Source organism: Haemaphysalis longicornis, unplaced genomic scaffold, assembly GCF_048455015.1.
Source record: "Haemaphysalis longicornis isolate Haplotype H1 unplaced genomic scaffold, Haemaphysalis longicornis Haplotype H1 scaffold_1, whole genome shotgun sequence".
NCBI classification, from domain to species: Eukaryota; Metazoa; Arthropoda; class Arachnida; order Ixodida; family Ixodidae; genus Haemaphysalis; species Haemaphysalis longicornis.
Window position 1 is genome coordinate 413,807,571 of NW_027526203.1, and position 13,890 is coordinate 413,821,460.

At 45.3% G+C, this 13,890-nt stretch overlaps 1 protein-coding gene across 1 annotated transcript in view; it reads left to right on the top strand.

Moving 5' to 3' along the window:
* LOC144155543 (uncharacterized) overlaps nt 1-13,890 on the top strand; it is a 46,682-nt gene that overhangs the window by 9,408 nt on the left and 23,384 nt on the right. Inside the window, exons 6-9 of the mRNA XM_077687058.1 lie at nt 3,817-3,934; nt 4,015-4,201; nt 5,494-5,631; nt 13,001-13,237. Coding sequence (XP_077543184.1) covers nt 3,817-3,934; nt 4,015-4,201; nt 5,494-5,631; nt 13,001-13,237 — 680 coding nt within the window. The remainder of the gene's footprint in view (nt 1-3,816; nt 3,935-4,014; nt 4,202-5,493; nt 5,632-13,000; nt 13,238-13,890) is intronic.

A 13,890-nucleotide genomic window follows, 5' to 3' on the forward strand; every position in this document is an offset into this window, starting at 1 on the left:
GGGGGGACATGAGAACGTGCTCTTATTTTGGGGATTTTTATGGGTGTTAGAGCTCGGTGTCCCTGGAGGGCAGCAACAGATGAAACACAGAGCACTTTGTTTATATAACTGATACTTTTGCACAGAATAAGTCTGTTTAGGACAGTAAGCATAGGAAATGCTCTTATGGGAGGAATTGGTAGTGACCCTAAATGGGATATCATGAACTATACTGCCGAAGCAGTAAAAGTAGCAACTGCGTGTGGGTTAGTGCATCAGCTGAAATCCCTTCAGCCCATATCACTGCTCATCCATGTATACCGCATTTACTCTATTCTAATGCACACCTAAATTTAACATCCAGGATAAAAGGAATGTGCAAACATTATTGCCACAAGAGAGGCTGTTCATAGGCACCGGAAATTCTTTTTTATTGGGGACAGCTTCTCGTCACTCTTAAACCACAGGGCACTGCATGCACACGCATATGGGCATTGTGCCCAGCTTGTAGTTTTAAACTAGGGACTGCCATAAAACTATTCATTTTACCTACAGAAAGGAGACACACTGCTTGGTATTGCATCACATGCTCTTTCTTCTGCTAGCTCTTTCAATATGCAAGAGTTCTTACCTCTTACAAGCATGTAGATTACAAAGTAGCCCTAGATCTACTCAAAGATGATTAAGTATTTTGCTAGAAAAGCATGCAAATGTATTCTCTTAAAGCTCCAGGATTTCAAAGGTGCGGGCAACCTGGAAAAATTCCAACCTAACTCTAATGCACAAGAGCTGGAGGATTCAGACCCATCAGCTTGTTAACAAGTTGTTTACCAAAGATCATAAGCAGCACCTTCAAATTCCATCCACTGAAAAAACAGACAAGATTTTTGAGGCATTTTCCAGCAATCGATCACATTCATTTGTTATCCAGGTAATCAGGAAACCTGCAAAATATAAGACCTTTGTACATGGTCTTTATATTGCGAGAAACCGGCATAGCATGTGCGGGTATAATAATCCTTGATAACAAGGGTGAGAAGTTCCCAAGCACCTGCCGCAGTGGCTAAACCGTTGTGCTGCTGAGCACGAGGATGCGGGTTCGATACCCGGCCACGGCGGCCGCTTTTCTGGTGGAGGCAAAAACGCCTGTGTGTGCAAGATTTTGACGCATGTAAAGGTGTTCAAAATTAATCCGGAGCCCTCCCTTACGACACGCCTCATCGCCTGCGTTGCATTGGCACGTTAAACCCAACAGTCAATCGAAGTTCCCAACCAGTAAGGGCATCAGAAAAGGGGGCACCAACTCTCTGAAATTATTCACAGCCTGTTAATGAAGATATTTTGGGGGTTTGAGAGATGTGTGGAATCGGAGTCAATAGAGGATATTTGAGCCACTTTAGATTTTTGGGAAACATTATCTTGCTGATTGAGTACAAAGATCTGCCAAGGATGGTTCAGGAACTGTATTCAGAAAACTAAGTTCAAGGTTTAAAGATGAACATGAAGTAGTCAAAAGTAGAAAGCCTTCCCTTAAAGGAGCCATGAAGACAAAATACAAGTTTGTTTTATTCGAAAGATTTCGTGTTTTATAGTGCCTCCAGTGCTTGTCCAGATGCAAACAATGCTTTATTCACTGAGAAATTAATCAATTTAAGTTAAAATTCTGATTTTCCTGCTAAATCGTGTGTTTTCATAATCTGCAATAACATCACAGGAACCGGCTGCTCTGCAGCTGATAGCGCACGGCCGGGCTAGATTGGCGGTGTTCACGCATTTGTTTACATTACTGAACCTAGATAGCGCCACCATATCGTGGCCAGCCGTTTACTGCCTTTGGTTTGTTTTTGGCCGTGTTTAAAGCTGGCTTGTTTTTGTTCTGGGAGAAAATAATCGTTTCGTGAAACATAGTGCTCGCTCGACAAATATGGTCACGTAAGACACCGCTGCTTGCGTCAGTCGGCCAGTGTCGTCTGAGACAACCCAAAGCCCTGCAGTGCTGTGCAGCTAAACCAAGCGTAGTGTGCACAGTACCAACAGTAGTACGCATCAGTACTTCTATGTTTACATGTGCTTTCGTAACTTCCACTGTTTGTCCCACCATTATTATTGCTTTCAAAAGGATGTGCCCTAAATTTAAGCACAAATAGCTCGTTCTGCAAGCTTATAAGCTCAGCATAATTTGCGTTTGCTTTTGCCTTCCTCCACCAATTGCAGGGCAGGCTGGTATGACATCATAGGTACTGTTGTGGGAAATGAGCAAGTGGGTCGCATGGCCATTCCCTTTTTTCCTAATTATGTAGCTTATTTGAGTGAAGTTTACGTTAAGTGGTGTCAGCATGATTCTAACGAGACAATCTTTTGAATGAACCAAACTTGTGTTTTGTCTTCATGGCTCCTTTTTAAAACTAGGTAATGAAATGGTAAAAAAAGGGGTATGAACGTAGCAGTCTTTGACAAGTTGTTAGGGCCGATCCAAACCATGGGAAGAGGATCAGGCATGGAACTAGCGTGGTCATGGGGGAATTTGCCATGCACTCTGAAGCTGTGAATTGTAGGCTACCCCTGTCACTAAGAAGGGCATACTGCCGGTAATGACTTAGGGGGCAGAGACTTGGAGAATCACTTAGCACCTTGAAAGAAAACTTGGGTCTACCTTTTGAGCCATGATAGGAGGGATGGTAAGAGTAGAACTTAGGGATAAAGAACGCAAGTTTTGTTTAGCACACTCAGTTGGAGACATGCTAGCTCAAATAAGGAGAAAGAAGGGGAGTTGGGCTTGGCATGCAATGTGAAGAACTGACAAGCCATGCACCACCAAGATAATAGTGATTACCAAGAAGTGAAAGAAGACAGATGACACGATGTAGAGATGGGATGAGAAAAATCAGAGTACACATAATAGACCACCTGGATGACAGAGTAGGAGTGGCTGAAATTGTGTGGGAGAGGCCTCCGTCCTATACTCTGCATTGTAAATGGGCTGCTGCTGATGGTGATTGGCACATAGATTGCTTTCTCATCTTCGTAGAGCGCACGTGTAGGCGCAAGACCTTTACATCCGTGTAGATAACGTGCGTTCTTTTCTGTTTGGAAGGAGGGGAAACGTGCTGAGGCAGGGAAGATAATAGTACTCTGCAGTAGTTGCTTCCATACTGCACTAAAAATGTTTATTTATTCCTCTATGCTTGCGTTGGTGCACGCTGTGGAATCTTTGGCTCTTTGCTGATGTAAATGTGTGATAGTGGCTGTCTGGTAATGTTGGTAACAATATGGAGGCACTAGTGCAGTTTGTTTTCGCTCCATTATGATGCACCTGAGATTTTCATACCTATTTTTCTGGGTGTACTCTAAAACCGAGCAAATGCGATACATGACTAGCTTTGCGTATCTCTCAGCATGGACGCAAGTGGTGGCAGTAGCTAAGAGTAGTCCTCGTGACGAGTGCAACTTTGTATCATACATCCATACTGGTGCTCTCTAATGGGTTTGAGGTGCTATCTATTGCTTAATATCTGGTTGCCAAAGGTTGACCATGAAAAAAGCATAGGAGGAACTGGGGATCATCGACTGCACGGAGCCCTACAAGTAACTCTGAGAGCGGCAAAAGCTTGCATAAGCAATGAGGTTGTCAACTCTACGCTGGCAACCTTGCTGGCTGGAAATCTCAAGGTAATTGTGTCAGCTAGCGATGTGTTCAATGCTAGATTTCAAGCACAAATTTATTCTAGGCACTTCAACTTTCGTTTAATTTTTCATATGCGTTCTCTGTGGGATCGGCAGTTTGAAGTAGTAGTTCACATATGGGCCAATTTCAACTTTTGCCATTCTTCTGTCCAGGTGTATTGTGTCGGGACGCCAAGCCTAAAATGCCGACCATCCCTGTAACCCCACAGCTGGCCACGCGATTTCGGGCACGGTCGACTCACCGTCAGGGCGAGGAGCAAAAAGAAGAGCAGTAAGGAGCCGTCCTCCGAGCACTCTACTAGCTATAAGGCATTTACTGAAACAGGCTGCTTTTGATTATCACTTGTGCAGAGTCAAGGACATCCAGGGCACTGCAGCAAACAGAACGAGGCTGGTTGCTGCCCAAAAGAAGTCTCGGGTAGCACCGCAACCAAAGTCAAAAACTGTGCCGTGTACAGGAGAGGCCAAACGGAACACGATGGTTTTCAACAAGTCTACACTCATGCAGCCGCCAGCAGATTCTTTGAAATCTCAAAGTGTAAGAACATCTTTATTTGCACGTAGTGGGGCTGTTGGAAATCTCGAAAGTTGATGCATCCGTGTCCTTTTGCGTTTTGTTCTGCCCGTTACCATTTCACATTTCTAAGCTTTATTCTACGCTGTGTCTACAGCTTAACAACGTATGGGTACGAGCTAGTTGGTACTCCATTATAACTGTTAAGCACAGTAAAGAAAACACAAGATGAGTGAGACAAGGACCAGCGCTGGTCCTTGTCTCCCTTGTCTTGTGTTTTCTTTACTGCACTTAACGGAGTTAGTGTCTCAAATGCCATCCGATATCTGATGGCAGTCCATTGGTGTGCCGCCTGGTTATGTTTTCTTCAATCAAGTGCATCTTGCACCACTTTGCTTTCTCTACCCGAACCTAAAGGATGAAAACAATAATTTAAATACCCAAAAAATGAAAACTAGCCTAATGAACAAGGACAACCATTGAAATTTTGGAAAATATAAAACAAAAGCATACAGGTTCTAGGACCACTATTAAACTTGCACCGTCCATAACAAGAAGCAAAGACATTATGTCTACACCATCGTACTGTGCAATATTAACATTGTCCGCTCAGCCTTAAAAACAAGAGCATCATCTGACAGCACTTTAACTGTGACTCTAACCATTTGAAGTGCCATCAGGTGGAACTCCAGATGTTGCATTTATTAGGGCGAGAGGATCATTGTGTGAAAAAGTGTTGTTCTGTACAGAGGATGGCCATCGCTGTAAAGATTAAAAAGTGTCAGAATACGTATGTGGACTAATGTCGATAAAATAAATGGATTTGTTTGAAAGGGGAATTGGGTTCATATGAGCTCAAATGGGAATGGAACCCCGGGTCGCAGAGTACGTTACCACCAAGTGCGTTACCACCACAGTACTTCAGCAGGTTGCCGGCGGTGGAACAAGTTAGCCTACTGTGTGCAGCACTGACGTCGTATCTCGTGACAGGAGAACATGATGGCATGGAGTAGAACAGGTGTACCCGAGCCACGGAGAACTCTTGATTCTAAGGAAGCTATGGTGTGAAGTGTCCACAGCCTTCCGCCTGTCGAAGAAACTCGCCGTACACGAAATGACAAAAAAGCCCAAGTGAAGAAAGAAGTGCGAAGCTTATGTAGCACTAAAGGCTTTTCTATGTTATTGCAGTCTCCAAAATTATGCCTGGCAGTCGTGAGCCGTATTGTTGGTTCTCAAAATAAGCATTCCTTTTATTGTTGCACATTCACCTTTGCTGCCCCCCCCCCCCCCCCCCCCTTTTTTTTTTCGATGACTAGCTTCTAGTTCCCAAGGCAAAACCAAAAGGGGCATCTAAAACTACAGTTGCTAAGTCTCCTGCATTTGCTCTTAAACTGCGAAGCGAAACATGGAAACAAAAGAGGCAAGAGGAGAGAGCAGCTTCTCGGACGACTGTGGTAAGTTCAGTAACAAACATTGTCGTGTCCTAACGGTGTGTTTGTGGGAGTTTTGCTTATATTGCTTTAGTTTGAAGGGGCAATTGACTCGCTTCTAGTTTTATATTTGCAACAAATGTTCTTGTTCTGAACAAAGGGGGCATGATCACCGCAGTATATGGGGAGCTAAGGGAAACGCACCTCTTGTGAACAAATGTCAAATGAACAACAGTCAAATGATTGGGTTGGTAGAGTGGACTTGATTGTTAGTGCAAGAGAGCTAACCTGAAGGCAATAAACGGAAGATTGGTTATAAGTAAGGCACAAAAAGTCACTCTGAACAGTGATTCTGGTTTTGTTTATTGGGAAAGTAGCTGAGAAAATTAGATATAGAGGGGGAGATTCAAGATTTTAAGAAACGGTATGGCTTTGGTGGCTTTTCCCCAGATTTTGTTTTACTCCTTTAGACGCGCCCTTGTAATATCTGGCCGAGTGTTTTATGCCACCTTTGCCTCTTGTTTTGCGCTTTTTGTATTGAGTGGTCATTTTGTCCAGTTGCATGTGCTACTTTTAGACATTTCACAAAATGTGCCTATGTTACCGCAGCCTCCACACTTGAGATGTCTGGCGGTTGTTTGCCATCTTGTGTGTCTAGGATTCATGGCAACTGACATAACCAATATTGGTTTCAGGTATTATGGGAGTTTGGATACTATGGTTTGTGACATCACAAACAGGGGTTATTATACTTGTTTATTAAGTGCGAATGCACTTAAGCGACCCTGAATCACGCGTCCACCGGCGATGTCCGCGCTCCTCACAGGTGTTATCGCGCGCGCCTCCTCGCCCCTAGCAACGGCGCGGAGCGGAGGGGAGCGTGTGCATAGCAACGGCGCGCGCGTGTAGTAACGGAGCGCGCCACGTGATGGCGCGCGCATCGACGGCGCTCCGGCGGTGAGCACGGGCCGGCGCGCGGGCAGCCGCGGCGGCCTCGCGGCGGTGCGCTCCTCTTCTCCCCTCTCTCCTCGCCGTAAACTGCGGGCGCTGCTCTCCTCCTCCTCTCTCCTCGCAGTGACTGCTAGCGTTGGCGCACCTCGTATACTGTACATACTCTTTTAAGTGCAATGCACTTCTTAAGCGACCCTGAACCTGCGTCCACCGGCGATGTCCGCATCACATACCCACGTGGGGGATTGGCCAGGAATCTCCTCATCTTCCTTGGCAACGGGGGGAGATGGGCGCGCGCTGCCTGGCCGCTGACATGGCACATACCCACGTGGGGGATTGGCCAGGAATCGGGCGTGAGAAGGGCTAATGCACCCGCTTAAGGGGGGACACTGGTCTTAAAACAACTTCTTTTAATTTTCAAGTGAACTCTGTGAAACTTGTCAGTCTTGCTGCTTTTTTCCCACTGATTTCAAATATGCCAGTATTTTTTCAGTTGGTCAATTAGTTCCCTAGATAATTAGAGATAATTAGCCATTTTGCCCCCACAATTAACAAAACAGTGTTGGTCACAAAACTGTAATCTTTATATTTTCCAATACTATGAACCCTGCTGAATGCAATAATGGAAACAGTTTTTTGATGCATCGCTAGGAACTAATTTTACAGCTCATTAAACTTTGGTGTTTGAAATGGGCACTGAAAATGGTTCCTTGCCACTGGTGCCACCGAAGTTTAATGAGCCGTAAAATTAGTTCCAAGCGGTGCATCAAAAAACTGCTTCCATTATTGCATTCAGCAGGGTTCATAGTATTGGAAAATATAAAGATTACAGTTTTGTGACCAACACTGTTTTGTTAATTGTGGGGGCAAAATGGCTAATTATCTCTAATTATCTAGGGAACTAATTGACCAACTGAAAAAATACTGGCATATTTGAAATCAGTGGGAAAAAAGCAGCAAGACTGACAAGTTTCACAGAGTTTACTTGAAAATAAAAGAAGTTGTTTTAAGACCAGTGTCCCCCCTTAAATGCATCTTTCTTTCTTTGTAGTTGTGTGTGTGTGTGTGTGATCTCTCTTTCGCAAACATTACCGAACCGCGCAAATTCAACTCGTGCATTCGCACTTTCACATTCTTCCCCTCGGGGAAATGCGGGGAATTTTCTACTCCTCGACTCTTTAATCCACAAATTAACAACTGTGCATTCGCACTTACACACTCTCCCCCTCGGGGAAGTGCGGGGTTATTTTTCGTGAACGGTGAGAGCTCATTGGCGTAGCATCTATGTTTTCATAAAATCAAGTTTCTAAGTGGTTGAACTTTTCGAAACTTGAATCAAAACAAATCAAAACTTTTCGTGAGCTAATTGAACTCAAAAAGCACCGACTACAGCTTTTATACACTGCGAGGCAGGCTGCTTAAGGGGGGGGGCAAGGGTCTTAAAACTAACTTTTTTATTAATGGGTAGAAATTTATGAAAATTTGCACACAAATGTATTCTTCTCTGTAGATTTCAAATATGCAAGTATGTTTGAACTGCTTCTGTTAGTTTGAAAGTTATCATGCAAAGTCTAAACCGTAATTAGGTAATTTGTTACGTAGCTTTATTGAACTTTCGCATTGCATTTTTTAGCTTTTTATTACATGAATTGATAGCCAGAGAGTTCCCATACCTGATGACATTCTTTTTCTCTAAAGTCATGGCATCCCAAAAAAATATGTCAAGTATACAAAAAGTATACATCAAAATAACTGCTCAAGTATACAATAACTCAATATACAATAAATATACTATAAAATAACAATAAAATAACTCAAGTATACATCAAAATAACTGCTAGTCATTATTTATGCATGACCTATATCGAAAAACTAAGAATGTCATCGGGTACCTCAGGTTGTACTGAAAAAAATGGTACCAAGATTGACCTTATGACGCAAAAAGAAGTTTCCGAAAAGCTGCGTAAGGCTGAGGTAAACGACCAAAAAATATGAAACTGAGAAAACTGCATTTGAAGTTTGGCCATGTGTTATGAAATGAACGGTCAGTAGTGTAACTGCAGTATTTTCCTGTAACAAAGAAATGGTCTTCCCATTCCCCAATCTGTCTTTGGATTCCAAAAATGTCAACTACTACTGGAGATACCAGAGGCCAAGTAGCGTCACCATCAGGAATTCGGCAAAATTTATCAACTTCAGATCGGTTGGCGTCTTGCTGGCGTTGTGAAATCTGGTGTCGTCTCGCTGGCGTTAGTCCTTCGTAAACTAGCATCATTCGTTACAGTGCACTTTGGTACCCAGAATATTGGGTGCAGCAAAGGAGGAAGGGGTGAAACTTGCTTCAGATGCCCCCTTTTTTTTTGTTCTTTGGTGAGGCTATTTTAGTTGTGGTTTTTGCGCAGGAAGTTTGAGAGGATACAGGGGTGGGACACTGTGCAGTGCATTCTCTGCAAATGCATCTTGTTGTTGGCCCTGAAAAGAGCCTTTTGGGGGGAAAAAAAAGTAGCCGAAAGGCAAGCTTTGTTGGCCTATGGCAGTATGGCAGGAAACGTTCGGGTGATCCTGTGACAAAACACTGAGCTTTGATTTCGCAACACTGAAGTTAAAATGGGAGGGGGGGGGGGGGGGGGGGGGTCGTGGCTTTCACAAGTTGCAGAAGGCTTGCTGTACCACTCCAATGTGTGACGACCGTCCCCTGGTCATCCACGTGCCCTCAAACATGACATCAATGTTGTTTGGCGGCTGAGCAAGGTCCCTGTACAAGCCCTTGATTACACACACACTATCTGCTTCAGAGGCTGCTGCAGTGGCCTCGCAAACCTGGACCACTTTTTTGGAACGTCTTGTGGTGTAGGCTAGCCTCTGTGGGATAAGTTCATCCCAGCACAAAAATCCCACAGAGCAGACACCCCCTTTCCGATGCTTTGAATACTTTTCAAAGCCATTAGGTTTACCTCAATAGGAGTGATGCTGCCAAATCCTTTCGACTTGGTCACAAAAAACGCTCCACACGATGTTCGTAAACAGAGCACGTCATCTGGAGCCTCACGGCGAGTCTGTACTGCCTGTCAGCTGTCTCAAATCCGGGGTCCGGGGCCGCCAGCCCGCACTTGCCGCACTCGACGTGCGCAAAAAGGTCTTTCAGCCCTGCCATATCCACCAAGACAAAATCTGTGCCGGATTCTACCTCCGAGTGCGCCAGATCCACTTCAAGGAGGTCGAATTTCCACTGCGTTGGTGATTTGGTCTCCATGCCGCGCTTGATCTCGTCTGCGTGTTCCGTACGCGCGGCGATCTGCTCCGCTGTGTAATACCTTGTGTCAAGTCGATGCGACGTGCTTGGACCAAGTCTGGATTCCTGAGGTAGTTGGTCAGGCGATGGGACAGGCGAAGCAATATGAGGCGGCGAACAATTTTCATTCGGCTGAGACGAGTGGCCCGAAGTCACACTATGCGGGCGGACGACGCTTTCGCTTCCCAAACGCACGACTGATCGTCCTCTTCAAACGTACGTCTCCTGGCATCAGTCACGAAAGTGTGCGATGAAAGAATCCTAAGAAACCGCAAAAATGTCTAGCAAAACTACTCTAAGCGAGCGCTGCGCCAGAAAAGCAGACTCCGTCAGACGCGCGTAGCAGATGCCATGATGGTGAAAAAAAAAAAAAAAATACTGACGTAGCAGTTGCGCCGACCAATGGGAGGCGTCAGACGACGAACTCAAACCGCGTGCGCGCTCCAGCCAATCAGCGGCCCAGAAGACGCCTTCGGAAAACTGGCAAGGGCGGTCGTTCTACTCAAGCGAGGCCATTTTGAGATGTCGCAAAATGCGCACTAAGAAACAAGCTTCAAAACAAGGCCAAGACGGCGGCAATCGGTCGGCTGCTTCGCCCGCGGCACGTGCGGGAATTTGAAACAACCTTTGCCCGATTCGGGGTATTTCGTGGCCCCCGAAGTGTTTCAAAACATTATTTTAGAGTATTTCCCGATGGAATTTAGCGTTGATATTTTGAAGGCAGGTGTTTGAAGGTACAATTATTCCAAAAATTGGATTTTCTCAAAATCGACATTTTGGCCATTTCTGACCATTCTAAGACCCGCGTCCCCCCTTAACCTGCGCTTTAGTCAGCCGTCGTGCTTTCAGTTTCGTTTTGGAAAAGCATTGGTGCGCACTTAGTGAAGTGAATAACCTACGACGGTGAACGCCCAAGCTTCTGCATGTAGGAAGCCACAAAAGGAACAAGATGCACTGCAGGTGGTTATTTCGGCGACCCGTCTGAGCTTCTAATCTGGCTGTCCCTCAGTGTGCGGATGTTGCTATCAGTAAAGTGTGCCCACGCCCCTGCCCACGCCCAATTTGAACTGTATCGCCCTTGAGGAATACAGCTCTTACTGCAGGTGGTTAGCTGCCCTATCCAACCAATCCGGGCAGCTGCACCTGCAGGATATTCGAAACGGCGCCCGTCACTTCTCAAGGGGCTTCGCTCGCGGCCGGCTGGAAAGGGTCTGGGTGGCTGGTGGAAGTGAGCGGGCGCATCGGCCGCTTGTGCATCTAAAAGCATTTCTCATTCCTTCGATAACAAATCATAAAAGTCCAAGCCAGCCTCCCTGGCCAGAGGAACGTTGGAGTCGGCCATGGTTTAGAGACGTAAAAGCTACGGCTGCCAGTGCGATAGCTCCGAGCGGCAACTGTTTACTTGAGACCGCAGCGGTGCCTCACTCCTGCTTTGTGACGCAATATCTACGTCACAAAAAAAAATGAAAGGTAAATGGGAGAGAGAAGTGTCAACTTTGTTTCTCAATAACGCATCGTTGCTCGCCCAACAAAAGCTGAGAGAACTGTGAAACGTATGATCTTTCAGTTAAAACAAATTTTTTTTCAGCCTTTAGTGTCCCTTTAATTAAAGGGGCCATGCAGACAAAATGAAGTTCCTCTAATTCGAAAGATCGCCTCGTTAGAATAACACTGAGATCACTTTTAGTGCGAACTTCACTCAAGTAAGCTATATCATAATGAAAAAAGAGAATGGCCATGCGACCCACTAGCTCATTTCTCGCACGAGAACCTATGATGTAATATGCACAGCTATGTGATTGGCTGAGGTTGGCGAAAGCAAACTCATATTGAACTGGATTATAAGCTTGCAGAATGACCTATACAGAACGAGCTCTCAGAACAAACTATTAGGGCACATTTTTTTATAGTAGTAAGAATGATGGGGTGAACAATTGAAGTTACAAAGGAACACGTAAACATTGAAGCAGTTAGTGCGGCACTTTGTCGGCCGACATAAGCGGCACGGCCACTTACGTGACCATGTTTGTCGAGTCATAGCTTACGAATAGAAGCAACCCTAATAAAAAAACTGAAGGATGCTCACACTAACGCGTAAAACTTGAAGTTAGTGAAGCTGTACGCAACCTTCACGACCATTCGCGATTGCAGCCAATTTGCTTCTTCGCTGCCGCAACAACCTTTACTCCATATTTACTGCTATAACGGCAAAGAAGTGAATTGAAGAAGCAGAATGAACGAACAGAATGTGCACACTTAAACTAGGCGCCGGCAGATGCAAGGTGTACCCTATCACGTGTTCTGTGTCGAGCAGGTTGCATGATGCCTCTCCCCAGTCACAGCCGAGTGAGCAGTTTGAATCTCGGGTACTAACTTGCGGTTATAGTCGAGGGGGTAAGATGACTGACTCCAGCTCCGTTGATGTACCATACACAGGTTCGAATCCTGCGGGCGCCGGTGATTTCTTTTCTTTATACTGTTATACTGAGTTTTGTGAAACGCCGGAAACAACGAATTGCTAAACAGCTTTGCTGTTGAAATATGGCAGGTATAGAAGTCCGACCAGAAGCAAAGTGCAAACACTGGCACCTCAGCGGTATTCCAGCACCATCTATGAAACTGGGTGATAAACAAGGTAACCAAATGGCAGTCTGTGAGATGGTAGCAGCCCTGGTCAGCAGACTAGCTTTAGTTTTAAGGCCCTGTTCTGGATGTCATTGTTGACGTTGGCAAACACACGACTTAGCGGGATAATTGAAATTTTTGCTTTAAATGTTTTAATTTCTTCGTGAAGAAACCATCGTGTCTTGCCATACAAGTGCTGAGGGCACTATAAAACACCAAATCTTTTGAATAAAACAAACTTGTATTTTGTCTGCGTGGCCCCTTTAAAACTGGTTAAAGCAGCCTCATGGTTATCTGCAAGAATGGCTCTAGCATTAGGTTCAGCCAATTGTCCCAACATTTATTGCTAAAACTGAACCGGTGAAGCTGATGGTTGTCAACTGCAATCAGCCAGCACTGAAAAATAATAGTTTGCTTACAATTGTAACTGGGCCAAGGCACCTGGAGGCCTTATTAATCAGCCAACTGTTCTGTTCATTCTTGAAGTGGGGTTATTGATAACAGGGCGTTCCCATCTGGTTCCAGGGTCAGCAAACCTTCAACAAAGGGGCTGGTGCCCCGCAGGCTGCTCGTCCAAGGCTCTCTCGCAAAAGTGGCGCTGCTGAGCGCCGTCTCACCAAAGCCCAAAAACCAGCCAAGGAGTCTACTCGACAGCCACGAACAGAACTCAAGCCATTTTCGTCGTCCTTCCACGCCAGGCAGGAAGTAGTTATGCAACGTAGGCAACAGAGGCAAGCTGAGGCACAAAGCATGCTAGAAAAGGTAGGAGGCTGCTGGCCCCAGGGTTCGACTAGAGCCAGTGGCTCTAGGTTCGACTTTTTTTACTCCGTGCCTGCCGTTCAAAGCAAAGTGGCTACTGAATACCCTTTATGTCTTTGTTATTAATTCTTTAAGGGAATTTTGAAGCATCCTTTGTCACCGTACAGAGCACATAGGGCACCATACAGCACACTTACGAGAAATCCACTCCCGCAAGGATTTTGTAAAATCAGTAATAGTGTATTTATTACTGCACTAGTGTAGTGTAGTGCAGTTATCACTTGAGTAAAAGTATATGCACTCTCCTGAGCCTCTGGTAGTGTGGTAGAAGGTAGCACCACTCTGGCGTGGGATGGGGACAGGTCTGGCCGTGGGTACATTAGCGAACAACTTCTGTGGTCGACAATAGCAGTAACAGCTACTGTGCGTGGCTTAGTTCTCCTAGAAGCTCTCCGGCCAGGTGCTTGCTGTGAAAGGCAAAACCTTTTAATGCAGTGTTGGCATGCAATTGTGGTGAACAGAGCATGCAATGGTGGTGAATGGGAGAGACAAACTGGAAACAAGTTACACCTAGTGAAACCATACCTATCAGAATGGAAAAGTTGCAGGCATAGAAACTGTTTTTACGAGGTTATTTTATGCAGACTGCGAATAGG